General features: G+C 47.9%; 10 protein-coding genes across 10 annotated transcripts; 7 read left to right on the top strand and 3 right to left on the bottom strand.

The window, feature by feature from the left end:
* The first annotated feature begins 483 nt into the window (after positions 1-483).
* On the top strand, positions 484-2529 carry C8Q69DRAFT_97013 (serine/threonine protein phosphatase 2B catalytic subunit 2). Its single transcript, XM_028634231.1, has 4 exons — positions 484-736; positions 801-1132; positions 1184-1441; positions 1504-2529. Exons 1-4 carry the CDS (start codon positions 622-624, stop codon positions 2413-2415), a joined length of 1617 nt encoding a protein of 538 aa, XP_028482058.1. The 5' UTR covers positions 484-621; the 3' UTR covers positions 2416-2529.
* A 549-nt stretch (positions 2530-3078) lies between these two features.
* On the top strand, positions 3079-5287 carry C8Q69DRAFT_501269 (hypothetical protein; the record flags this gene model as incomplete). Its single annotated transcript, XM_028632358.1, has 3 exons — positions 3079-3571; positions 3650-3785; positions 3845-5287. The coding sequence occupies 3 exons, from the start codon at positions 3079-3081 to the stop codon at positions 5277-5279; spliced, it is 2064 nt and encodes a 687-aa protein (XP_028482057.1). The 3' UTR covers positions 5280-5287.
* Positions 5288-5378: 91 nt separating this feature from the next.
* On the bottom strand, positions 5379-6473 carry C8Q69DRAFT_96977 (Phospholipase/Carboxylesterase superfamily). Its single transcript, XM_028634229.1, has one exon. The coding sequence runs from the start codon at positions 6233-6235 to the stop codon at positions 5477-5479; it is 759 nt and encodes a 252-aa protein (XP_028482056.1). The 5' UTR covers positions 6236-6473; the 3' UTR covers positions 5379-5476.
* Positions 6474-7303: 830 nt separating this feature from the next.
* C8Q69DRAFT_96974 (hypothetical protein) lies at positions 7304-8161 on the top strand. The gene is made up of 3 exons (XM_028634228.1): positions 7304-7542; positions 7657-7794; positions 7868-8161. Exons 1-3 carry the CDS (start codon positions 7527-7529, stop codon positions 8086-8088), a joined length of 375 nt encoding a protein of 124 aa, XP_028482055.1. The 5' UTR covers positions 7304-7526; the 3' UTR covers positions 8089-8161.
* Positions 8162-8648: 487 nt separating this feature from the next.
* Positions 8649-9881, top strand: C8Q69DRAFT_514755 (hypothetical protein; the record flags this gene model as incomplete). Its single annotated transcript, XM_028633347.1, has 4 exons — positions 8649-9100; positions 9351-9403; positions 9609-9661; positions 9876-9881. Exons 1-4 carry the CDS (start codon positions 8733-8735, stop codon positions 9879-9881), a joined length of 480 nt encoding a protein of 159 aa, XP_028482054.1. The 5' UTR covers positions 8649-8732.
* A 649-nt stretch (positions 9882-10530) lies between these two features.
* C8Q69DRAFT_510039 (hypothetical protein) lies at positions 10531-10931 on the top strand (the record flags this gene model as incomplete). Its single annotated transcript, XM_028633149.1, has 2 exons — positions 10531-10600; positions 10756-10931. The coding sequence occupies 2 exons, from the start codon at positions 10531-10533 to the stop codon at positions 10929-10931; spliced, it is 246 nt and encodes an 81-aa protein (XP_028482053.1).
* Positions 10932-12107: 1176 nt separating this feature from the next.
* On the bottom strand, positions 12108-13386 carry C8Q69DRAFT_493499 (kinase-like domain-containing protein; the record flags this gene model as incomplete). Its single annotated transcript, XM_028632188.1, has 4 exons — positions 13136-13386; positions 12795-13081; positions 12517-12744; positions 12108-12421 (listed from the first exon to the last, which is right to left on the bottom strand). Exons 1-4 carry the CDS (start codon positions 13228-13230, stop codon positions 12108-12110), a joined length of 924 nt encoding a protein of 307 aa, XP_028482052.1. The 5' UTR covers positions 13231-13386.
* Positions 13298-14721, bottom strand: C8Q69DRAFT_96837 (hypothetical protein). Its single transcript, XM_028634227.1, has 4 exons — positions 14247-14721; positions 14075-14166; positions 14008-14015; positions 13298-13932 (listed from the first exon to the last, which is right to left on the bottom strand). Exons 1-4 carry the CDS (start codon positions 14504-14506, stop codon positions 13537-13539), a joined length of 756 nt encoding a protein of 251 aa, XP_028482051.1. The 5' UTR covers positions 14507-14721; the 3' UTR covers positions 13298-13536.
* An 843-nt stretch (positions 14722-15564) lies between these two features.
* On the top strand, positions 15565-18873 carry C8Q69DRAFT_510036 (EXS family-domain-containing protein; the record flags this gene model as incomplete). Its single annotated transcript, XM_028633148.1, has 5 exons — positions 15565-15578; positions 15634-15688; positions 15749-17242; positions 17720-17809; positions 17857-18873. 5 exons carry the CDS (start codon positions 15565-15567, stop codon positions 18871-18873), a joined length of 2670 nt encoding a protein of 889 aa, XP_028482050.1.
* A 2295-nt stretch (positions 18874-21168) lies between these two features.
* On the top strand, positions 21169-25728 carry C8Q69DRAFT_407961 (hypothetical protein; the record flags this gene model as incomplete). Its single annotated transcript, XM_028628176.1, has 3 exons — positions 21169-22084; positions 22160-24192; positions 25240-25728. The coding sequence occupies 3 exons, from the start codon at positions 21169-21171 to the stop codon at positions 25726-25728; spliced, it is 3438 nt and encodes a 1145-aa protein (XP_028482049.1).
* Between the last annotated feature and the right edge of the window lie 543 nt (positions 25729-26271).

Below are 26271 nucleotides of genomic sequence, written 5' to 3'. Positions count from 1 at the left end.
AACGGTGACCGCCAAAAGAATCCCCGCAGCTCCACTGGCAATGAATTAGTTCAACTAGTTATTCGAGACACACGGAGTTGAGCCTCATTCTGCGGCCACGAGTCCCTGTCGCAGAGATAATCTTATCGTTTCCTTGCCGGCTGAGACCTCTTCATTTCTCCATCTCTTTTCTTCTTCTGCCTCAGACTGCGAGCCTCTCTGGTCTCACTCAGTGACTGACCGGTTCTGTGTGCTGAAGCGCCCATCGCGTCGAGAACGGAACCAGCCCCTTGAGCGCCATTACATATCGGTCTCAGCAGCGGCCAAGAAGTTCGTTTTCCAGCTCCCGCCAACCCTTTGGCCATTCGCCTCTCTCTGCCGGACCCTCTGCGATTTTTCTTTCGACAGAATCTCGCCTCTCTACGTCGGATACGTCGATTGTGCCTGGTTGACTGTCCCAGAGCCCCTTTGTTTGCCTTTCTCCTAAAGTGTTGGACGGTCTTGTGCGAAGTCCCGCCGTTCGACTTAAACCCCGCCACAGCAGTCTTCCAGCGCAGTGGCAAACACAACCGGTCACAGATTCGATCTCGTAGCACGCAGAATCTCGCAGATTGAGCTTCACTGGACAGGGACTCTATCAGTATGGCGCAAATCGAGCGAGCGGTGACGGAGAAGAAGCCGGTCCCGGAGATCGACTTCACTTTGCATACTATGGAAGATGGCACACAGGTGTCAACGCAGGAGAGAGTGTGTAAAGGTATATCCCGCATATGGAGATTCCCCCTGATCGCGTGGAGATGCTGATCTGATATGTCCAACAGAGGTGCAAGCACCCGCTCTGAACGTCCCTAGCGATGAATCCTTCTGGTCGCCTCAGGACCCCTCCAAGCCTAACCTTCAATTCCTCAAGCAACACTTTTATCGCGAGGGTCGCCTGACAGAGGAGCAAGCATTATGGATCATCAATACCGGAACTCAGTTGCTACGGTCGGAGCCCAACTTGCTCGAGATGGATGCGCCCATTACGGTGTGCGGTGACGTGCACGGTCAGTACTACGATCTGATGAAGCTGTTCGAGGTCGGTGGAGACCCGGCGGAGACACGATATTTATTCCTCGGAGACTACGTCGATCGAGGTTATTTCAGTATTGAGGTAGGTGACAGGCCTGAGCAAGCGTGAGGATGCAGCGCTGACTCCCCGCAGTGTGTGCTGTATCTCTGGTCGTTGAAGATCTGGTATCCGAACACACTCTGGCTGCTTCGTGGAAACCATGAATGCAGACACTTGACAGACTACTTCACATTCAAACTCGAATGCAAGCACAAGTATAGCGAACGCATCTACGATGCATGCATGGAATCTTTCTGCGCGCTGCCGCTGGCTGCCGTCATGAACAAACAGTTCCTGTGCATCCATGGCGGCCTGAGCCCAGAATTGCATACGTTGGAAGATATCAAATCCGTACGTTGTCACAAAGTTATCACTTTGCTGTTTTACGAACCTAGCCTAACTTAATGATACAGATTGACCGCTTTAGGGAGCCACCGACGCATGGTCTCATGTGCGACATCCTGTGGGCGGACCCTCTGGAGGAGTTCGGCCAGGAGAAGACCGGTGAATACTTTGTCCACAACCACGTCCGAGGTTGTTCGTACTTCTTCTCCTACCCCGCCGCCTGTGCTTTCCTTGAAAAGAACAATCTGCTGTCCATCATCCGAGCACACGAGGCTCAGGATGCTGGCTACCGGATGTACAGGAAAACTCGCACGACGGGTTTCCCTAGTGTCATGACTATTTTCAGCGCTCCAAACTACCTGGATGTGTATAACAACAAGGCCGCCGTGCTAAAGTACGAGAACAATGTCATGAACATCCGACAGTTCAACTGCACCCCTCACCCATACTGGCTTCCGAACTTTATGGACGTGTTTACCTGGTCGCTCCCATTCGTGGGGGAGAAAATCACAGACATGCTGATCGCTATTTTGAACACCTGCTCCAAGGAAGAGCTCGAGGACGAGACGCCGTCCGAAGTATCTCCCACCGCCCCTGCATCGCCGCCTCTTCCTGGGGACCCAGAAAGCAGCGAATTTAAGAGACGAGCGATCAAGAACAAGATCCTTGCCATCGGCCGTCTTTCTCGTGTTTTCCAGGTGTTGCGTGAGGAATCTGAGCGCGTCACTGAGTTGAAGACTGCTTCTGGTGGCCGTCTTCCCGCCGGTACTCTGATGCTTGGTGCAGAGGGTATCAAGCAAGCTATCCATAACTTCGAGGATGCGCGTAAGGTTGACTTGCAGAACGAGCGCCTGCCTCCTACGCAAGAGGAGGTTTTCAAGAGAAGCGAGGAGGAAAGGCGGGCCGCTCTCGAGAGAGCCACCCAAGAGGCGGACAATGATGCTGGTCTGGCCACCGTCGCTAGGCGAATTAGCATGTGAGTGCTGGCCTCAACCTTTGCCCTTCGACAATTGACGATTCTAACTCTTGACAGGTCTGCTGGTTCTGGCAAGAGCCGTCGTAGCAAAGATGCCGCCAAGGAACCTAAGGAAGCCTGAGTGCATTGCCCAAACTAGTTATACTCTTGACAAGCGGGTTAGCATTCGGTCATATATGCTTCGCATCAGATCCCGTGTTATTGAATCATTCATAACGGCTCATTCTCCTATCTAGACATGGTGGCGGTGCATCCGGCTGGCGGCGTCAGCGGATGGAGGGCAGGTCTGGGGCATGGCTTCTGTTCGACACCTGACGAATTGGGATGAATGAGTCGTTCCTTGATGATATTTTACTATGACAGAAGTGCAGTGGAGCGAGATACCAGTATTCTTGGACAGTCTCCCGGGCGTCCGTGACGTCTCGGGCATATTGAATTGACGATTACATAGCCGAAGCATCTGGATTAGTTACCTGGGCGTATATATGCGCTGTGGTCGTGTTTTAAGTTTTATCCCGGAAGATTCCCGCGTGTTAGAAAATCCCAGCATATTCAATTGTAGCCTCTGATCTTCATTTTCCTTGTAGATAAGTATGTTCCTGGTAAGCCTTGTTCATTCTCCACGGCTGGACGCGCCAAGCACTTCCGACGCCCGCCCGATTCGGCCATGCAAACTAACCGCCAAAGCTTCCGCAACTTCCCTGCCGTTCCTGGCCATCTTCTCCCTGGGGGAGGGACAAATCCCACTGACGCTGCTCTCCTTCTCACAGGCATTTTCTTGCCCTCTACACCTCCAATGCCTCCCAATCTGGGCGGCCCTCTCCGGAGGAACCTGTCGCGTCTCACGACCGACGGGGCTGTTTTCTACTGTCCGTCCTGCGCAACCTGGCGACGGACTCTGTCGACCACAGCCGCGACGCGCGCCGTCACTCGACGAGATGCCACTTCCTCACCATCTTATTCCATATATCGCCGTCCGGCCTCGACCCTAGCGACATCTTCAGCTATCAATGCAAGCAAGAATGTGCCCCCGCAGTACAAGGATCTGTATGATGCGCTGGATGAAGTGAGGGAAGCCGCTGCGGAGCAGGTCAATCTAAGTCGATTGCAACTTGCGCAGAGGGGGTTGGAGTCGGAGACGCCGGTCATTCGGATTGCAGGTATGTTATCTTGCTATGGGGAGAGTTGCACTATCGGTAATAAGGACGGCGTTGACTTTTTTTTGTTTCGTATTCCAGTGCTCGGTCTCAATGATGCGGTTGCGACGCGCAGGCTGGTCCGATTGCTCCTTGCAGACCCGTTGAAACCGAGAGAAGAATGGGAGGATTTCTTAGAATCTTACGAGGCGGATACTTCGAGAGGTCTACTCATACGGTATGTATTTCATGAATGACCCGTCTGGACTTTGACGAGTGATTTAACATGGAGTGCAGATACGGAGAGGAGTCAGAAACACTCCCTAACGATTTAGTACCTACCATTTCCGTGCCATCGAGGATCTTACAGAAGGGGAATATTGAGATTCTAGTTAGCAGTTTGGGAGCGAGTGCAGAGCCGACTGGGGTTGTCACGGCGGATACATTCCTTGTTCCGACGGTTACGATTCGTACCTCGCACAGCGGTCGACACAATTTCGTCCGATATCCAGTACACAGGAGTCTTCTGTGTGGACGAGGTGTTGACGGTTTCTTCGCTTACAGCAGACTCATTTCTCGGTCTGTTCTGGGGAAGGAGGAGGACTCTGTCCATGCAGCAGTGGATCTGTCAGTCAAGGACAATGAAGCGAGGGGTAGCAGATTTTCGTTTGTGGACATCGACCAGGCCGAGAAGGCCCTTGAGAAGTTCCGTGAATCGGTCCAGAATGCCACTGAGTACGAGCGTGGATGGAACGCAAGCGGAGTTCAGCCGCTGGTAGATTGGCTCGCCTTAACGCAGATGAGCGAGAAACTGGATCCATCGCTGCGGACCCTCATTGAGTCGTTGCTCGATGCTGCTGAGGAGGGAGTAAAAGCTAAAGAAGCCGCAAGAGCCCGACGGGAAGAACTGCAAACCGGTCCTGATGATGAGGTACGGGACCAGCTCGACCGTGCCGTCTCGATCTGGGCGGAGAGAGCACACACTGAGCTGCGTGACGCTCTTGGAGAGGGTTTCGCCAGCAAGCGTTGGCGCGGACTCTCCTGGTGGAAGCTCTTCTGGCGTGTCGACGATGTCGGCATGATCACGACCGATATCCTTGAGAAGAAGTACCTCCCCCAGGCCGAGAAAGAGGTCATCTGGACGGCAGGCAAGCTTCAACAGGCGGGGCTTCTTGACGAACCTCATAGCAACCTGGAAGATCTACCCCTCGAGAGTGTTTCAGAGGGCCCTGAGACAGGCGAAACCGTCGTTGCGGAACAGGGACAGGAACCCGTCCCGGTCCCTGAAACTGCCACTACACCCCCTTGGCCAACACTGATCACAACCAGCCGCATGCAACTTCTCGACACTACCGTCCCATCCCTCCAGGCTCTGGCCCAGCGCCTCGTCCTCTTCAGCGTTTCCACCTCGACCATGACGTCCGCTCTCTCCGGACTGATCTACATCTCCACATCAGCCACCTCTCTCTATGAAGCCTGCACTGTCGCTGCGGTCGGGCTGATCTACTCTCTGCGTCGCCAGCAGACGAAATGGGAAGCGGCCCGTCACTTCTGGGAGGAGGAAGTGCGTGAGGAAGGCCGTACTGCGCTCAAGGAGACGGAGCAATTGCTGAGGACCTTGGTTCGCGAGGGAGGAAAGCGGATCGCGGAGGCAGACGAGGAGGATGTCTCTCTGCAGCAGGTCAAGGCTACGATTGAGAGAGCGAGAAAAGCTCTTGAAGATGTAAAATAGATAAGGATATCATGTTTCAATGGCATTGAAATTTAGGTTTACCTTTTGCACGTGTGTCCGTATTCCCCAGATGTGACGAAGTTTCTTTTTCTTAATGACAAGCCCTGCATATCGCATCCCTATCAACCAACAATGCATATAATAACCGTCACATCATGGATTTGCTCGTCGGCTCCACACTTAAAAGGATGATTCAATTAAGTAATCTCAACCGCATCCTCCGGCACGCCCTGTCGACTTCTCAACCGTCTCGCGAAGAACTGCATAATAGGCATCATCTCCTCCCGACTACGAGGCATGCCATCACCTTTCCTAGCATAGCGATGAAGTTCCACAAATTCGAAGACGTTTTTGGTCCGTTGCACCGCAGTGTCCGTCACGACGGGTGAGTCGCGGCCAGCGACGAGGAGGACGGGCGTTCGACTCTTGGATCCCATCGTGCTACCTGAGAGGGGGTAGGGCGCGCCAATGGATATGATTCCTGAGAGTTCTTTATCTGTTCCTGTTGAGGATGTCGTCTTGCTTAGTTCTCGCGCGGCGACGAGACCGGCCATTCCGCCCTGGCCGAAGCCGAGGATCATGATTTCGCGGGGACGGTAGCCGCATTTTTGAATGAGGATGTTATGGATGACGTCGTCGAGGATGAGTTTCACGGCGCGGTTGAATCCCGCGTCCATGTCGAGACCGCCGGTGGTGGAGTCGAAGGACACATCGTCACCCCAATGGAAGCCGGGGAGGTCGAATGGTAGTTTTGTTGGTGCTTGGAGGGTGAGGATGGTTGTTTCGGGGAGATTGAGGGCGCGGCCGAAGGAGGTGAAGGATGTAGCGGTGTCGCCTAGTCCGTGGAGTAGGAGGAGGATGTTTGGGGATGGGGACGATGACGATGGTGGGGGAGGAGTGATGGTCACTGTGAGGGAGGGAGGGAAGTCTGATGAGAGGGGAGCTCTCGTGGGCATGGTTTTCGTCGCGTTGTTTTTTTATGGGCTTTTTGCCCTTCAATTGATTGCTTAAAGGACTTGTTTCTTTGCTCAACTGCCGTTTTGATAGTGGCGTCAAATCTTTAGATTGTAGCTGTGAAGACCACCGAGGGAATTAAGTGACAGCTCGTAGCCGTCCGTGCTGTTTTGATGCTATGCTACTTGAATGATGATGTCTGACGCCTGGTTAGTGTGAAATTACAATAGTTTGGTCGACTCGAAGACGTACCTTTGGAAGCCACAGATTATTTACTTAGTAGTACTACTAAATTGCTGCTCACCAGCTGCTCTAGAACAATCGAACAATCGGCAGGGCAAAGTCGAAAAGCTGAGCCACAGCTGAGGCGGTGCAACTCCACTCCACTTCTGGAATTTCTTGGCTGATCTGTTTATGACTGCACTCTTCTACAGCTTCAAGCATAATAACAATGATATCGATAGGATAAATATGATAATCGACAGTATACCAAACACCCTGACAAGAGGCACGAATCGTTCGAAGAGCAAGAAGGAAGTGAGAGACGACGTCAGATTGGAGCGCACAGCCAAGATGTCGGCCGCTAAAACAAGCCTTTTGGCCAACTGAGCCAAGCTGACGATCGATCGTGGCCAGTGAGACGACCCATCGAAACTAAAAGTAGACGCCACGAGGTCCACGATCCGTACCTTCGAAGAGAGCAGCCGTTGGCATTTCGGTAAGTAATAACGACGACGACTGGGGTGCTGGCATTAGCCATGGTCACTCGACCATGGTACTTTGACAGCTTCCAATAGGAGTGTACAGAGTACCTTACGACGGACCGTGGATGATAGACACACGACATCGTGGATACATTCTGCTTGCTTGAAGCTGAGGGAGGATGCTGTCGACCAAGTAACGCCCTCCGTTGAATCCTGATGACGACGCGGGGCCATGATTACCACTGATCCCCAGGAGTAGTGCCACTCAGCCATACGCCACGGCGCCTGGTCAATTCGATTTGACCTTCTGTAACTGACCTGCGATTGACGAGCTTTCGAGCAGAGGTAGATAGTGGGCCTGGAGCACGAGGATATGAACTCAATGGAGCTCAGGGAAGATGATGTAGACGAGGGGCAGCTCCGTACCTATAAAAAGACTGCCCCTGCCCCAACTGCCCTTCTCCCCCTCGATCAATTCTAACGCTTCATCCATCATAAACGATCTGAACAAGCGCCACGAGCGGAGCTCCGTTAATTCCCTTTTCTAACACATACCGCATACCACATACATCTTCCATATCCTGACAAAATGGGTTTCGGCTGGGGTACGTAATATCACATGCTTTTATGTCCCTCGTTATGCTTTAGGCCTTCTCAATTCACCCATCTATCATCGACTTTCTGTTTCCCATAATAGAATGCCGCTAACATTTCTACAGGAGAGTCCGAGGAGGCCCACAGACAGGTCTACCGTGGTGAGGGCGAGCAGCACGAGGGCAAGTTCTCCCACGAGCTCATCGCCGGTGCTGCCTCATTCGAAGCCTTCAAGAAGTTCGAGGACCACCAGCGCAAGGAGGGTATGTTGTTCTAAACCTTTTGTCCCTTTCGATCTATATGCATCCAACATACTAATGTGTTCACTTTCGACAGGCAAAACCGTTAACCACACCTTCGCCAAGGAGCTCCTTGCCGGCTTTGTCGGTGGTGAGGTCGACAAGCTCGCTGAGACCAAGGGACTCGACGAAGTTGACAAGATCCGGGCTCGCGAGCAGGCCAAGAAGAATGCTGAGCAGATGTACGATGACCACTACCGTGATGCCGATCAGTATGACCCCAACAGATACGGCCCTCCGGACCGCTTCAACTACTAGGCTGGAACATGATCTAGATAGAAGTGTGGTATTCACATTATAATGAATGGAATGAATGATACATTATATGAACTTCTGAATTTGATAATGGCTGCGGAATAAACCGTAAGATGCTACTATAGCTGTCACTACTCCAGATAATACTGAAGTATGATTTGTGATCGCTATCACCATCTATGAATTCAATGCATAAAGGCTCAAGATTACGACCAATTCATGGCAGAAGTAGTGACTATCGCTGCCAGGTGAACGAGAACGATATCGACAAGCAGTGACTGGACTGGGATGCAGGAACATGCCACCAGAGCCGAAAGCATTCACAAACAGCCCCTCAAGGAACCCCGTTCAATCCGGTATAAAACCTATCCAGTATCCCAGGAACCTGTCTTTCCATCTCTCTACACTATGGAAAGGCTTCCCATAAACTGCTGCTATACTAGTTATGACCAGTTAAGGGTTAAAGTAGCATATAGCCGTTTGTATAGTTTTGAGCAAAACTCAACAGCTCCTTTTGAACTATTTTACCGCTGGTTTTTAGGTCGGCCTATTAATGCGCAACCGTCGGAACCAAGACCGCGTTATACGTTCGTATCTTCTTACATTCTTTGGGCTCCGACACCATCAATAAATGGAAGAGTCAGTAAATGGAAGAAACTGCAGAAGCGAAAGCAGCCCTCCACCATGAGAAGGAGGATGAAGAAGCAGTGGGACTTAGGAACTTGTCTCGGAGCATTCTTCAGAAGATTATTGCTCAGGACATCCGGGTCTACTTGATCTGGTTGGCGTTATACGGTCACGGCGAGCGGTATCTCAGAGGATGCAAGCCGAAAGCACCAGACACAGAGACTGCGATTCCCAAAGGAGCAATAGGATGGGGCTTCGCGACCTTGGGGACACAGGAATGGTTCGACAACAGAACGTACCAAACCAAAAACATGGTCAAGACCAACGATCCATTTCTTTTTCAAGTAGCATACAATGCTACAGATACTATAACTAGTAAAACGCAAGGGTCAGATCCGATCTGATATATTCCTCGCGACTGTGCGACTGCGTCGCGCCATTATATCAGGAAATGGATCATTCAGTACCTCGCTTCCTTATGATGCATTAAGAATCGGTTACCAATCTTGATTTTTCCAAGATCCGAGTTCGATGTTGGGGACACAAAATTTAAATATTTTTGGTACCCTCCCCTCCCTAATTTACGAGTATTAATATATGCTAATCAGCTATCATTAAGCTGCTAGTACAGATCACAGTGAAGATGTTGAGATTTGGATCACAGAAGCAAAGAGTCCTGCTGAAAACGTAGGTAAGAATGAAAGATCTCAAATTGTTTGCTATCTAAATTGACCGGAATCTAACGGATATTTATGTTTTCCTAGACCTAATTATCATGATGAATCCCTTTCTGCTGCTGCCTGGAATATGGTTCACCGGAGTTGAGCCATGGTACGGTTAATTAATAGGTGATACTGCTTATCCGTTGTTTCGGATAGCTGCGATAGCAGGTACAGCTCGGCTTCATACAGAGGTCTGGGTTCCGACAGAAGATGATGATTTACAACAGGTTAGTATTTCTCAATTATCAAAGTCTTCACTATTACACTTATCTGATATCGATATCACGAGTACTGAATATGTGTATGCATTTCGGGCAGAGTCTTTGGCTCTAACAATAGAAAACACGCGATAACAATATCTTAGGGATCCGCATTATGCACAAACTATTATCAACAAATACCCTGTTAACATCTCTAGCTGATATGAACTTGTCCATTTAGCACTAATAAAGGCTAATGGATATGTTCAGTTATCCGATTAGGGAGCAAATAAATCTGCTATTCTACAAGAGGTTGTATTATAGGCTGGCGGTACTTATTTACAGTATATCCAACAATAGGTGTGTCTGGCCCTCTAGCGTTTGGTGATGTGGTAGACTGAACTAGACGAGGTCGACACCGATTTTGGGGATTTACTTTGGCCCAAACCAGAGTTATATAGTAACTTGGACCTTCTTTTGCTGCATAAAATCTCGCTGCTACACGTTCGCCGTAAGTTTATTCAAAAGCTCTCTTTCGGTTCACGGTCTTAGCCTTGGGACTAAATAATTAACGTCAAGTCCGCGCTGATTTGGCTTAAGGAGCCTCCTATCCATCCCAAAGCCAACTCTCCCCTAAATTATGGCGTTCTTACCAATTTAAGGATATCGCCAACGGCTCATATATTATTTATGATCAGCTTCTTTTCTTTTCTAAACACCAAGTCAAAAGGGAATTGGGCTATCGCAGTGCCTAATGCAGACACGCGAGACATATTCTCTTATCTACTCCAAAGTGTGGCCAGAAAGAATAGCTTGCTATACTCAGCAAAGACTTAATGGCAGATCCGGATCAAGAATAAACGTCCCTGGGGGGTAGGTTGGATCCTTAGTATAGGATGCCGTTGGATAGCGCGCCGCCGCGACCGAGTCTCTCGCTTCAATGGGGAACAGGAGCTGCTGAGCTGAGTAGGTGAGGTGTTCAATCGAGGGTCGAATGAGGGGGGGGCGGGAGCTTCAAGAACAGGCAATGTGTAGCCCTACTGAAGGTTCATACCCCCATGAGATCACTGTTAACTCCGCCTGCATCGTCCTGCTACAAGCCATCTCACATCTGGCATCAGGTGAGGATGCCGAATGGTTCCTCGAACCAGCACAGTTCGTGGCGACCTTTGGCAAAGGGAACTATACAGCTGTGACGGATGGACAACTTCGCACCAAGTCAGGAAAGACAACCAGTGCGATTGTTGAGGTGAAAGCAGGACCTCGCATTGGTTGTTCAGGGAGCAAGAAGTTGTGAACGCAGATAATGCAAAACCAGGGGTGGCGGATATTCAAAAACAGCTGTCCTTTGTGACTGCCCTGGGGGGGGAAGCTATCTTATTATCTAGGATTGCGATCTGCGCGATCCTACCGATAAACGACTCTGGTAATTTCTTCTCTCTGCACAGAACCATTTCCTTAAAGTGGCCAACAAGAAGACTGATGTTCTGTTGTTATGGTATATAATTATTAGCACCACGGCATGACTCACCATAAAATTCCCTTTTTGGCAGTTGATTGCTATCTACCTACATTTCTGGGATTATCGAATACGTGCCTTGAGACGGTCCTTGTATTCCTTGGTGCGTTCGAAACTCTCCTCTGCAAATGCAGCTTGCACCGATATGTGATCCTTGACCCGTGTGGCCTGCTCGTGGTTCGTGAAGTCGACGGCCTTCAGGGCCTCTAATGACAGCGAACTTTCAGTAACTACTGGGGATGGCCATGGAGGAATCCCGATCGGACCTATCAGTAGGAGATCTGGTATTTGTCCACCAGAAGAACGCCCTAAAGCTTGAGCCCAGGTGGAGGGGTCCATTTAAGGTGGCTCGCTTGGGAATCAGAGCATCAGTGTGGCTAGCCCATCTGGACGGGCGGATTATACCACGGAACTATCATAGGGACGACCTCAAGAGATTTGTGAAGAGAGAAGGACGCCTCGAGACCGATGAGGATCGCCTACTAGTCCTCGTCCCTGACCTGACAGTTCGAAAGCCTCGACTTAAGAGGAGGATAGCTCTTCCATCCTCACTTTGACCTCACCTCTCGTCTCCTCCTCCCCGTACCATTGAACCCCTCTAGCAAGCTGTCTGCGAGTACCTCATTACTTCAGGTTATAGCACTTCAGGTCATGGCATCGTATTATATAAGGAACTATTATATTAAATCACTTCCCTCATTCCATCTATTAGTTCGGTCTCTATAGATATAACCGCTTCTATGAGACGTTTTTTTTTTTTTTTTTTTTAAACCGTGATACATACAAAATACCAGGCTAACAGCCCAAGTTGGATACGTGCCCGCAGAGAGGCCCTGAAGAGGCATAGTGACGCCAGTGCAAACGCAACACTTGTTGTTCTTCTCAGTTTCGCCGTGACGCGTGAGCCCCTTTCGTTGTCGAGGCACATGCCCTCGTCTCAATCCAGGGAAGAAGTCAGACTTCATGAAACCAACCATCATCCAGCAACTCCCGTGCAGTCGGCCTATCTCTTGGGTCGAGTTTCATCACTTTTAGTACAAATTCCTTGTCTTCCTGAGAAATCTCCTGTGTAGTCGTGAGATGAAAGGGCCTCAAAGTCTCTGGAGGGCTATTCTGCATGACCCATATGAGAACTGCCAGTCTCTCCTGGTCCGCGATTTCTTCATATGATTCTGGAAATGGACCGAAGCAGCGATGATGCTTCAGGAGAATCTTGATATCGTACTCGTCATGGTCTGGAGATACATCAGGTTTGAAGATGTGGAATCCTTCCCCGTACAGGAGACTGATAAGCTAAGTATCTCGCAAGTGGGGCGTTAGCATTCTGTCGGGACCCAAATAGCTTTGTGAGAGAATTGAAGACTTGCCATCGCGCCAAAAGACCATATGTCTGTTGCAGTGTCCCATTTCATTTGAAGATGAGCTTCAGGGCTTCTGAAAATTGGTGTACCGATAGAGTCACCACTTTGAGCATAAGACGAGTCAACGTGAACGGTGCTTCCAAAATCGGCGAGTTGGACATCTCGAAATCGAATATGGCCTTTGCCATAATCCATCAATACATTACTAGGCTTGATATCTAGACCCTGCCCTGATCAACCGAGCCCATACTGTCGAGAATCTTGCATGAGTGGAATATACCAGTATGAACAAAGCCCTCACCATGTAAAGTCGAAAGGGCTTCAAGTACTCTTTTTGCAACATATTTCACTTCTGGGCGGGTCAGACGCTGTTTGTTAGATGCATGTAAGGCATCATCATCCAGATGTCTCAAGATAAGCGCATGAGCGACTGATGGTTCTTCGACTTCATCTAGAAGTGGGCGAATAGAGGCTGTCCTATCCTGGAAACGAAGTAGGATATCCCGTTCATTTTGTAATCGGAAATGGGAAACACTCTTAGCCACAAACCTTTCCTGGTTCTCTCTTCTTTGACCATCAGTAGGTGGCTGCTCAAGTAGGGTAGGAATCTAAGAGACATACGTTGCAAGCCAAACACAGTCCTGCAGTTTCTTGACGATGGTATAAATCCCCGTTCTGCCTTTCAGAACCTGGCCGAGAGTCAATGATGCAGCCATCTCGGAAGAATCCTGAGATGAGAAGCCTGAATAAAAAAGGGCCAAGCTGAAGAAGATATGTCGAAGGCCAGAATAGCCAGAACAGTCACATGACTGATATCGATGCCAAGCCACAAGCGATACGTAGACAAGTAGGTAGACACGGAGGATTCCATTAAACCCCCAGGTTTAGTTGACTTAGTAACATATGACAATTTAGCTTGCCCGGAAACTTACTCGATACTAGGCCCACAGGGCCGTCTACTCGCTGCTATGGTCTATTACTTCAATTCTGACCTATCGTACACGTCCTCCAAGTAAACTACTTCAGGCACCCACTTTAGCAAGCCTTCTAAACGCCTTGTTCGACACGGTTCTTCCCTCTCCACTGATTCCGTCTCCATGCAAAGGCTCCCCATCACCCATAGCGAGGTCTGTAAGGAAACGTGCCAAATCCGGCGTTGGGGACACCATGCCTGGGTAGAGACACCTGAAAACAGGTCCGAGGCCGTTATTAAGGACTTTTCTCTGGAAGGTCTGCTGGTTTGGGCGGGAGGAGATGGCTTTGAGGACCTCCGGGTGACTATGCGCGTCGACGAATGCTGGACGGACAGAGTATGGCTTTAAGGTGGAGACATCTTTGGATAGCTTGAGGAGAGCTTCTTCAGCTTGGCCTTTGACGGTGCCGAATAGTGGTGTTAGGAAGCCCGGGTTCGTGGTGGCCTGTTGCATGATGTCAGTTGTGTTCAATTAGGTGTTCAATATTGATGGGGATCATGAGAGCATGGTAAGACGTACTCCTTCGCCTGGTACAAAGGTCAGTGTCTATGTCAGTTTATTATCACTGTCGGGATGGAGAACATACCAGAAACATATACGAACTTGAAAGAGTTCGAGAGACCTGAGAATGCTTTCGCAGCAGCCAGGGGATAGTCTAGAGTGATCTTGATATATTCTCTAGTAAAGGAAAAGAGTTATCATGAGCTATGCACTTTATAGAATTATAAGGCCCGCCTCAAAGACTGTGCACTACTTACTCCTTAGACACTTCACTTTGTGAGATACCCTGCGCCCAAATGCAGCCACTGGCACCCTTGAGCTTGTCCAACAGCTCCGAGGGATACTGAGAAAAGTCCCGATGTTCAATCACGGTCACATTTGGCTTGTTCTCGGCCATAGGCACCGGTCTGCGACTCAAGATGGATAAGTGGGATACCGACCCAGCAGGCAAGGAGAGGATATGCGCCAGGGCGGCGGAACCGACCAACCCAGTCGCACCAGTCAGGATGAGATGCATTTTGGTCAGAGTATGAACGCCAAAAAGAAGGAAATAAAAATTGTTTGTGTTCGAATAGCATTCATCACGTTCTCTGGTCCCTCTTTATAGAGGCGCATGCCTAATATTGGCTGTCATATTGGTTTCCGCGCTTAACTCCGAAAATAGTGTCAGCAGGCTGCAGATGGCGGTTCTTCTGACTGGCTGCAGCGGAGATTTGGATTACTTCGGCGGACGAAAACCAGGATGATGGTGCCTTGTCTCATAAACCAAAGATATTGAAATATGGCGAGAAAAGGCAGAAAACAAACGGGGGTGATGTTTTGTTCTCATCATGGTCACTCACGTGCCCCCGGATCTCCCCAGAATTTGAAGTGCTTAAGTTAAGTAGCGGTGGATCACCGCCCATTCGCTAGAGTCTAGACTAACCGTCCCTTTTGCTCTAGTTAACCTCAGTCTGGATAGAATAGGCATGACGGATGGTCTGGTAGAGTCAGGTTATAACCGTTATAGATACTGGAATTAGAACTATGGAGATGTTTGCTGAATTCGATGTACGCGTACATCCTACTTAACGCGCTGCACAACATCTGAAGAGCGCTGTAAGTAAGATGAAGAGAGGTGCTGTGCAGCATCGTCTCTCACACGCGTAACAGATAGACACCAGGCATCGGATCGCGCCCTCTTCGTATTCTCCATGTGTTCTAGAAAGGACTCGAAGGATCAAGCAACAAGATAGTAGCTTCTACTGTACCCAGTAAATAATAAATAATATTCAGGGGAAGATCGAATGCTTTCTCCAACCAGCTGTGAGCGATCCATGACTTCACCGCCTCGGGGAGCGCACGTGCGTGGACGGCACGCTGTCAAGGAACCAGATTGATGGATATCGGATCGGCTATTTTGTTCCTGTGCGACGCCAATAATGTCATGCATTGATCTTCTCTGTCCGCGGTGATGCCGCAGAGCAGTCCTTTCACTGATTGGATTCGCTTATCCTTTTTTTACTGCTGTCGATATCGTTAGCATTCACCGTTGCTTTTTCTGCTGATCATGAACCCCCCGGTTTGCATGCCAGCATGAAATTCGCCAAGTCCGTTCCCCTTCATCCCTGTTTAGACGAGATATATTGGCTAACTGGTCTCCAGGGAGCTCGAGGAGCAGCTGGTTCCCGAATGGCGAGCCAAATACTTGGACTATAAGGTCAGGAGGACTAGCAGATGACGAAATCTCTCTGGACATCTCACTGACATTCCCATACAGGCTGGCAAGAAGAAACTCAAGGCCCTCAATCGCGCCTTGCAAAAGATAAACCGTACCCCGCGGACCCCGCGAACGCCTCATACACCCCTTGCGCGCCGTTTCACCCAAAGTCTAGCTACCAACGAAACATACACTCCCACACGAGGGCCAGACCGCTTCTCTGCGGCTGATGCCAATGGCAATGGAACGCCTCGAAGTCGCGCGACACCCGTGCCAGTTCCCGAACGGCAGCCGTTGAGGAGAACGGCGTCACGGTTTGTGAACTCAGTGGGGTCCTACGGGAGTATCCTGGCGACACCGCCAGCAGTGGCTGAAGCGCCGGAGCTGCCGTCTCTGGAACTGCCCGATCCTGCGATAGATCCTCGTGCCAGCTACACATTTGAGGAAGACACTGGTGACGACAAGTATGATAATGCGCCTAGGCCGCCCTCGCGAATTCGGAGAACTGTGACTCTGGACAGTGAGACGCGGCTCTCTGGCGATGGCGGCTCGACACCCGGTTCGAGTAAAAAGAAAGGCGTAGGGTTCAAGGGCGGTTCGTCGCCAACAATGAGCTCCGTCAGAAAACCTAGTCTCTTCAAACGAGTCCTCACCAGCGCGGGTGAATGGGAGTCACCACGACCGGGAAAAGGGTACCAGGATGCCCCTACAGAATTTGAGCGACGACAGGACGAATTCTTTGAGTTCCTGGATAGCGAGTTAGATAAGATCGAGACTTTCTACAAGATGAAAGAGCAAGAAGCGACGAACCGTCTGCAAATTCTGCGGGAGCAACTTCATACAATGCGCGATCGCAGGATCGAGGAGGTTCTCGCGGCGAAGAAGGGCATCAAGCAGAACAGCACCGGCAGCGGCCATGGAAATGGGTTCCCTGGGCTTCATGGTGCCAAATGGAAGCTCCCAGTTGGCCCTCGCTTTGGAAAGAATTCCAAGGCGCTGGCGCAGATGATGACACCTTCCGCGCCAGCACCGATGGAATATCCAACTGTGGCAGGCCGCAGAGACTTCACGCGCCGACCAGAGTCTGAAGGCCAAGGTGTACCGTATCGGAGCGCAAAACGGAAGCTCAAGCTTGCATTGCAGGAGTTTTACCGGGGCCTGGAGTTGCTGAAGGCCTACACGTTTCTGAACCGGACTGCATTCCGGAAGATTAACAAGAAGTATGACAAGACGGTGTTTGCGCGTCCGCCGATGCGATACATGACGGAGAAAGTAAACAAAGCCTATTTCGTGCAGAGTGAAATCGTCGAGAATCATATAATAGCGGTCGAAGATCTCTATGCCCGTTATTTCGAACGTGGAAATCGCAAGATCGCAGTGGGAAAGCTGCGCAATGCGATACAGAAGTCAGGAGATTACTCTGGCAGTACGTTCCGGACCGGCCTCATGGTCGCCGCAGGTCTAGTTTTCGGCATCCAAGGCCTGGTTTATGCTATACAGCTTCTTCGCGACCCTGATCCTGCGGTTCATAGCCAGACAAGCTACCTTCTCCAGGTTTGTTGCCCACTACAATTATATCTTCTTTTAGCATGGGCTGACCTGGCACAGATCTATGCGGGTTTTTTCCTTATTATCTTTCATTTTTTTCTGTTCTGCCTGGATTGCATGATCTGGACAAGGACGAAAATAAATTATAGCTTCGTGTTTGAATTCGACTCCCGCCATGTCTTAAATTGGCGTCAATTGACAGAGGTAAGCCCAACAGAGTCTTGCTCCGATATTGTGCGTACGTGCCTAACGTGAAACAGTTTCCAAGCTTTTGCCTTTTTCTGCTGGGTCTTTTCATGTGGCTCAACTTTTCGTGGGTCAACTGGATGTACATTTATTGGCCAGTTATACTGCTATTCTTGATTCTTTTGATAATCTTCTTTCCGGCTCCTGTCATTTACCACAGAAGTCGAAAGTGGTGGGCATATTCAAACGTAAGTCGAGTTGGTTTCTGTCCCGAGTGCAGATACTGATATGAGACAGTGGCGTCTTCTTCTTGCGGGGGTTTATCCGGTCGAGTTTCGCGATTTCTTTTTGGGAGATATGTATTGTTCCCAGACCTATTCCATGGGGGTAAGTCACGCAACCATGATTACGCCGGTTACTGCTGACACTCTCAGAATATCGAGCTCTTCTTCTGTCTCTATGCAAACCGCTGGCGCAATCCAGTCCAATGCAACTCATCCCATTCACGCTTATTAGGCTTCTTTACCACTCTTCCATCCATATGGCGCGGCCTCCAGTGTCTTCGCAGATACCGCGATTCGAAAAGCGCATTTCCCCATCTCGCCAACTTTGCAAAATACACATGCGGTATCCTATACTACATGACACTGAGTTTCTATCGGATCCATAAATACACCAGTTACCAGGGCTTGTTTATCACATTTGCATTTGTAAATGCCATTTATACTTCCATTTGGGACGTTGCGATGGATTGGAGTTTATGTAACCCATACGCAAAGAACCGATTTCTGCGGGAAATTTTGGCCTTCCGCAGAGCTTGGATATATTATGTGGCCATGGTCCTGGATGTGGTGATACGATTCAATTGGATATTCTATGCTATCTTTGCCTCTGATATGCAGCACTCAGCCGTCCTGAGCTTTTTCGTCTCACTTTCAGAAGTTTTTCGCCGAGGCATGTGGACTATTTTCCGTGTCGAGAACGAGCATTGCACCAACGTCCACCTCTTTCGCGCGTCCAGGGATGTACCACTCCCTTATCCGATTCCCTCAGCAGGTCCAATAGGTCCTGCTGAAGATCGCCCATCGGCGGAGGATGTGCAGTTGCAGGAGAGACCAGCAGCCGGTGCAGCTGCAGCAGAAAGTACAGCCATTGACGTCGAGCACGGTATACAACCGGCCATGCGTCCGTCCATACGGCAGCGCCATATGTCATTTGTGGATGGCATTAACCGAATCGGCAACATCGTTACATCTGCTCACGCTCAAGATTTCGTACGCAGAAAGAAGCCTGATCCATTGTCTGGGAACGAGATGCGTCACGAGGAGTCACATAGTCCTGACACCAGTGAAGAAGAAGACGAAGGCGACTCCGGTCCAGCAGATGAAGCAACAATATTAGGAGAGCTGCCTAGTCCGCACGCACTAGACGACAACTTCTCCAGGCACTAATGATCATATATTGCTTTCTCCGTATGCATCTAACGGCATTCTTGCAATATCGAGCGGGATGACTTGCTATATCCTCGTGTTCTTACATATACCTTTTCTATTTGGAGTTATCTAAATCTACATATAATGATCCCAAAGACCAAAATATGGTGTAATTTTCCCTATCGTGCGCTTCAATATTCCTTAGACTACTTAGGAGACTTGACTTTGAAAATATCAGTTCGTAATTATCAAATCGAGCTTCCGATTCAGCCTAGTGTACACTCATTATCTGAACCAGAGAAACTATAACCGAACCTCCCTTCTAATTATTCTCAGTAAGATCCTGTTAGAACTTAATCTAAGAGAACTATCACAGCCATAATATAACTGCACCGTCAAGAACTATTTTCCTCAACTCCCTGAGATCGGGGGAATCCAGCGCCGTGCACGGACGAAACGTGAGATGATACGTGAAATAAAGCTGGCAATAACCAGGGGAGAAGAATTTTCTAGATAGCTACAGGGATCCCTTCAGACTACTAGTCAGGGGTGTAATGATTCGTTCTAATCGAATCTATCTCCTACCTAAAGAACCCTCTCTGCGCGCTCTACACATACATGACCGACTTCTCGAGGGCCGTCTTGTTCAACTGATACCTTTTTGGCGGATTCCCGAACGACCTGGACTATGATATGATGCGGTAATGGTGAACTTTCTACGATGAGTTGGTTCACTTACGACAACGAGATTCCACAAGTGCCCGAGAATCTAACATAAATAATCGGTACGATTATTTCTTTATAAAATACGCTCTTCAAATACTGACCAGGTGTCCCTAGAACCTGATCACGGCCGACGTCAAGGAGGGTGCTCAAGGAGACACGCGATAGAGCTTGTTGGGTGTTTGATAGGAGGGTAGCCATTAGAAAGAAGACGGCATTAGATACTCATTGTCGTGAGATTTTCAAGAAGGGAAATATTTCTGGGAGAAGAAAATAGTTACATATAACGAACCTTCCCTGTTATGCTAAAAGCAGCAAGCAGAGTATGCTAGTTAATGGATGGGCCATCTGCGCATTTGTGCTCTCAAAAGACGTCCAACCAGCTAGGGATTTCTAAATGGGTGTTCTGGATCAAACACGAATAAGCCCTCAACGTTCTCTTTCGAGTATTTAATTGCACTTTGGTGTATCGATCAAGAAATAACTTAATAGTCTAGAATAGATCTGGCTTCCAAGATTAGACTAGAGGATTTGAGTAAGATGGTTTGTTTTACGCATTTCCGGGATAAAGCACTGGTGAAAGTACGAGTATCTAAATAGCCGCCTGGTTTTTACAGGAATAGATCTTTATTAGAGCCACGATAGGGACCGGTCGTAGTCTTGCTGGAGAATGGTGGAAGACAACATTCAGTGGTCATTTCCGGTAAGAGAAAAAGAGAACTTAGATGAGCTCGTTGTCTGTGTGGCAGTGACAGACTCAAATTAAAGTTCGATTCTACGAAGCTAGTCAAGGTACGAGAATACTCTAATTGAAGTCAGGAAATTCTACTATGGTGTGAAGTTTCTCAACCGCGAGACTGGAAACGCCCTTCGCCTTTACTTATCCTAATGCTCCCCAACAATCGACTATAATTCAGCTACACGCCGGTTAATCACCAGCGAATCCCAGGAACCCCGGCTATTATATGGTCTGATCTTCTTTTCCTCCTTTCCTCTTTTTCTCCGTTGCTATTGATCCTGTGAGCACCCATGGCTAGGCTGAGTGGCTTAGCGCAGGTGCTCTCTGCCTAAACTGCGCCGTTATGCTTCCTGCACAATTCCCACTACAATTCAGCCTTGATGACGTGGCGCTTTCCAGCACTCAATTACAGCTGCTTCCTCAGGAGAATGCGAGAACTCTACGCTATTGTGGAAATGGGCGGTGTGATAAAGTATGTACATACTCTTTTCTCGGCAAGAAAAATCCTTCTAGATACAGTACATGGCTAGGCAAAAGTACTGCAAAAAAACCAAAACTAGCTTTCTTTGCTACCAAATGTCATCATACACTCGTTGAAACAAAGCCACAATTGGTCCGTGCTCTATACGGGTGAGAGCTCAGCCTTGTGATAACGCCCATCAGACTGACAGGGGTCCGAGCTGCGAGGCTGAGTCCCTCTCCGGCGTCCGCCGCTGTGCGAGACAATAACTTCCAGCAATTTCTACATTGTGCAATCCGCTGCAGATTCGTGTTATGCGACGATGAAATGTTAGAGATCCAGGCAGACCAACTAGGAGTTCTCCTTTTTGGTCGACTGGCAGAAAGTCATCATGAAACGAACTCGTCCTCGGACTGAAGACTTTACGGTAGGATGGATATCCGCTTTGCCTCTCGAGTACGCCGCCGCCAAAGCAATGCTCGATGAAGAATACGAGGGCGACGGCCATATGGTCCAGTACACACTCGGGCGTATCCACGATCACAATGTTGTCATGGCCTGCTTACCAGCAGGGCAGATTGGAACAAATGCAGCAGCGACAACCGCGGCACTCATGCGGTCCAGGTTTCCAGCTCTTCGATTCAGTCTTCTTGTAGGAATTGGAGGGGGAGTTCCGAGCAAAGATGCCGATATTCGACTTGGTGATGTCGTGATAAGCCAACCGCAAGGGGGATACGGAGGTGTTGTCCAATATGATCTAGGGAAAACGCTCCCGGGAGGAAAGCATGTTGCAACAGGTCTTATGAATGCGCCATCACGGGAATTGCTTACCGCTGTATCAATTTTGCGGTCGGAGCAAACTGCGGGAAGGAGTAATCTATCGCAGTATCTTTCCGAACTATGTCAACTTACCGAGTTTAGTCGATACAACAACGGCCCCGACAACCTTTTCAATTCTCTATATAACCATGTTGGCGAAACATGCGATGAATGTGATCAAGCAATGATCATACCACGAGCGCCACGGATCAGTGATGAACCCCGTATTCACTTTGGTACCATAGCTTCAGGAAACCAAGTCATCAAAGATGGGACAACAAGAGACAGGCTCAGTGCTGAGTTTGGAGGTGTTCTCTGCTTCGAAATGGAAGCTGCAGGTTTGATGAACCAGATTGACTGCCTTGTCATCCGCGGCATTTGCGACTATTCAGATTCGCATAAGAACAAGAAATGGCAACCATTTGCTGCTGCCGCCGCCGCCGCTTGCGCAAAAGAGATTCTATCATCTGTTCCTAGCGGTTCACGTGGTAGCGACCTTAACAAGCCTCAAGATGAGCTTCCCGTGACTGATATGGCTCACTTGAATCAACCCAAATCGGTAGAAGAGCGGTCGTCCTATATGGACTCATTGAGATTTGAGCAAATGCAGTCTAGACAGGAAACAATCAAAAACGCTCATGTCAACACATGTCGGTGGTTACTTAAGAGATCTGAATATCGGGAATGGCTTGACTTTAACAAATTCGACGATCACAAAGGCTTTCTGTGGATCAAAGGCAAACCAGCGACAGGAAAATCAACCATCATGAAATTTGCCTATACTCAGACTGTCAAGAAGATGAGAGATAAAAATATTATCTCGTTTTTCTTCAATGCCAGGGGTGACGAGATGGAAAAGTCTGCATTGGGAATGTACCGATCACTTCTATGGCAGCTGCTTCACAAGCTTCCGGACCTTCAAATTGTATTTGACGCATTAAAATTAGTACAGCCGATGACTATCGAATATCACAGATGGGGGCTAGAAAACACCCAAAGTCTTTTGAAGGAAGCAATTGAAAGACTTGGACAGCGGCCCTTGGTGTGTTTTGTTGATGCCCTTGATGAATGCGAGGAGGATCAGGTACGAGATATGATATCATTCTTTGAACAACTTGGACGAGTGGCTCGTAAGTCACATTGCCAGTTAAATGTATGCCTTTCCAGCAGGCACTATCCTCACATTTCAATATCAGCCGGGATTGAATTGGTCCTAGAAGGCCAGGCAGATCACACCCAAGATATTGAGAAATATATAAATGCTCAACTCAGGATCCAGGAGGCTCAACTGGCTGATACAATCAAAAAGGAGGTACTTAAGAGGTCGTCAGGGATCTTTTTATGGGTCGTCCTGGTCGTGCAAATGCTCAACAAACTGATCGATCGTGGTCAGATACATAAAGTTCGACAGGAGCTACTCAAGATTCCTAATGGATTACATGAACTTCTGGAGGATATCCTGATGAGAGGAGAGCGCAACATGGCAGAAATGGTTCTGTGTCTGCAATGGATCTTGTACGCAAAGCGCCCGCTGAGTTGCGAAGAGCTCTACTTTGCTATACTGTCCGGGATAGAAACTGAACTCGAATCCTTCATTGAGTTGAATCCAAAAATCGCCAAAGCGCTTATGAAAAGGTTTATTCTCGATTCATCCAAAGGGCTGGCAGAAGAAACGAAATCGACAAACCCTACAATTCAATTCATTCATGAATCTGTCCGTGACTTTCTACTCAAGGAAAACATTCTTGATAAGATTGGGATTCATTCAAGCAGCAATTTTTCTGCTCTGAGCCATGACTCTCTGAAGAAATGTTGCTTAGCTTACATGCGACTTGGCGGATCATTGGACCTAACGGAACCTTTCCCAAAAGCTTCATCTGGCGACGCAAGGGTTCTTCGCGAACGAACAATCGAAAGACTCCCTTTCCTTCAATACGCAGTGCAGCATGTCCTGCATCACTCCAATGCCTCTGAGAAGTATGGAGTCTCACAAGACGCCTTTCTAGAAGCATTCCCTCTCGACATATGGATCACTTTGAATAACCTGTTTGAGAGATACGAAATACGTCGATACACTCCTCACGCAAGTCAGTTATACATTTTCGCAGACAAGGACCTAACAAGTCTTATCCACGTTGTGCTTCAACATGTTCCTGTGATAAATGTCGAAGGCGAAAGATACAGGTGGCCACTGCTAGCAGCTATAGCCCACAAAAACGAAGATACTGCAAAAGCACTTCTGGAACCGGACCCTAATCTGAACACCGAAACCGCAACACCTTTTCCTACTGCTACAGAATACCAAGATGCGATCAATCATATGCTTAACCTTGGAGAGGCAATTGCCACAAGGGACTTCTCTATTCAGTCCTATGCCATACGGCAACAAAATTGGGCTATGCTCAAGGTCCTGTTTGCATCTAAAGCATATGCAAATTCTCGAGGGGAGTTGGGGCGTGAAATGCTCCTTTTCGCCGCAACACGTGGGAATGCAGAGATGGTCCAAATACTACTTCAAAACGGTGCAGATATCGAGGCTAAAGTATGTGGTCCCAGACTACTTTCTTTGGCAGTGCAAAATGGACATCTGGAGATTGTTCGACTCCTGCTTTAAAATAGTGCAGATATTAATACTCAAGATAATCAATCTATACCACTTTCTTTGGCAGTACAAAATAGATATATAGAGATGGTCCAATTCCTGCTTTAAAATGATGCAGATATTAATGCTCAAAATAATATTATACCACTTTCTTTGGCAGTATAAAATAGATATATAGAGCTGGTCTAACTTTTGCTTCAGAATAGTGCAGATATTAATACTTAAAATAATTAATTTATGCCATTTCCTTTAGCAGTACGAAATATATATATAGATATGATCTAACTCCTCCTTTAATATTATACAGATATTAACGCTTAATACAAATAATCTATACCACTTTTTTTGGCAGTATGAAATGCAGATATAGAGATGGTCTAACTCCTACTTCAAAGCGGTGCAGATATTAAGGCTAAAGTATATAGTCCCAGACTACTTTCTTTGGCAGTGCAAAATAGATATCTGGAGATTATTCAACTCCTGCTTTAAAATAATGCAGATATTAATACTTAAGATAATTAATCTACACCACTTTCTTTAGCAGTATAAAATAGATATATAGAGATGGTCCAATTCTTGCTTTAAAATAATGCAGATATTAATGTTTAAAATAATATTATACTACTTTCTTTGGCAGTATAAAATAGATATATAGAGCTGGTCCAACTATTGCTTTAGAATAGTATAGATATTAATACTTAAAATAATCAATTTATACCATTTCCTTTGGCAGTACAAAATACATATATAGATATAGTCTAACTCCTCCTTCAATATTGTGCAGATATTAACGCTCAATATAAACAATCTATACCACTTTCTTTGGCAGTATAAAATGCAGATATAGAGATAGTCCAACTCCTACTTCAAAGCGGTACAGATATTAATGCCCAAAACAATCAACTTACGCCACTTTCTTTGGCAGTACGAAATGGACATATAGAGATGGTCCAACTCCTACTTCAATATAGTGCAGATATAAATGCTTAAAACAATCAATCTACACCACTTTCTATCGCAGCGCGAGGAGGACATACAGAGATAGTCCAACTACTGCTTCAGAACGGCGCATATCTCGAGGCCAAAGATAGTTCTGTTCAGGAAACACCGTTATGTTCGGCAGCCCGACAAGGATATACGGATATAGTCGAGCTACTGCTTCAGAACGGTGCAGATACTGAAGCTAACGACTATTATGCATATACACCGCTTTGTTTGGCGGCACAAAGAGGACATACAGATATAGTCCAAATGCTACTTCAAAGTGGGGCATATATTGAATCCAAGGACAGTCTTTATCAAGAAACACCACTTTCATTGGCAGCACGAGGAGGACATACTGATACAGTCCAAATACTACTTCAAAATGGTGCATATATTGAATCCGAGGACAGTCTTTTCCAAGAAACACCACTTTCTTTGGCAGTACAAAATGGACATACAGACGTGGTCCAAGTGCTACTGAGATATGGCGCAAAAATTAACTTTATGGATTCAATCTTAATGCAAGTGGGATATACAAATAGTTAGAGTAGTGCTTGGAATCTGTGCAGCAACTTGTTCCGACGAGTCTCCTAAAGTTAGGACCTAGCCCATTCTATTTCTTTCACAGCAGAAAAGGAGCAAAGGCATGGGTCCACTGTCTAACGTAAACTCGGCCTCGCTGATATCCAGGACATAAAATCGGAATGTTAGGCTAGAAGATTCTAGGTTGGACACTTATGTAGCTCAGATTTCGTGGAATACTTGAAGCGTGTATTTTCTTAACTAGTTTCTGTGCATTTGCTTTCTCAACTTAGATTAGGGTCGTTACGATTTTGGACGGATTGGCCCCATACCTATTTTCTGATTGCACGAAAAAACTAGATCCTAGGTATCTAGTATGTTCTATCCTATATAAAAGAACTTATCGCGAACGGCGATATAACAGGTCACCTGGTGCGTGTACTTTGCGCGCCGACAATGATATGAATTGGTTCGATCAAGAAAAACAAAGGCTTCGCTTCGCTTGAATGGCCTTAATACGGAATGTTCTCGTAATGGTAATAAGATGATAAACTTCGTTAGACGAAT

Source organism: Paecilomyces variotii, assembly GCF_004022145.1.
Source record: "Paecilomyces variotii strain CBS 101075 chromosome Unknown C8Q69scaffold_13, whole genome shotgun sequence".
NCBI lineage: Eukaryota > Fungi > Ascomycota > Eurotiomycetes > Eurotiales > Thermoascaceae > Paecilomyces > Paecilomyces variotii.
Note: the sequence above shows the minus strand (reverse complement) of the source record. Positions and strands in the feature narration are given on the sequence as shown.

Coding starts and splice junctions, on each gene's coding strand:
- C8Q69DRAFT_97013 (XM_028634231.1), top strand. CDS start 622: ATGGCGCAAATCGAGCGAGCGGTGACGGAGAAGAAGCCGGTCCCGGAG. Junction 737..800: donor GCAGGAGAGAGTGTGTAAAG/GTATATCCCGCA, acceptor TATGTCCAACAG/AGGTGCAAGCACCCGCTCTG. Junction 1,133..1,183: donor GAGGTTATTTCAGTATTGAG/GTAGGTGACAGG, acceptor GACTCCCCGCAG/TGTGTGCTGTATCTCTGGTC.
- C8Q69DRAFT_96977 (XM_028634229.1), bottom strand. CDS start 6,235: ATGCCCACGAGAGCTCCCCTCTCATCAGACTTCCCTCCCTCCCTCACA.
- C8Q69DRAFT_96974 (XM_028634228.1), top strand. Junction 7,795..7,867: donor GGACCACCAGCGCAAGGAGG/GTATGTTGTTCT, acceptor CACTTTCGACAG/GCAAAACCGTTAACCACACC.
- C8Q69DRAFT_96837 (XM_028634227.1), bottom strand. CDS start 14,506: ATGCATCTCATCCTGACTGGTGCGACTGGGTTGGTCGGTTCCGCCGCC. Junction 14,167..14,246: donor CAAAGTGAAGTGTCTAAGGA/GTAAGTAGTGCA, acceptor TTCCTTTACTAG/AGAATATATCAAGATCACTC.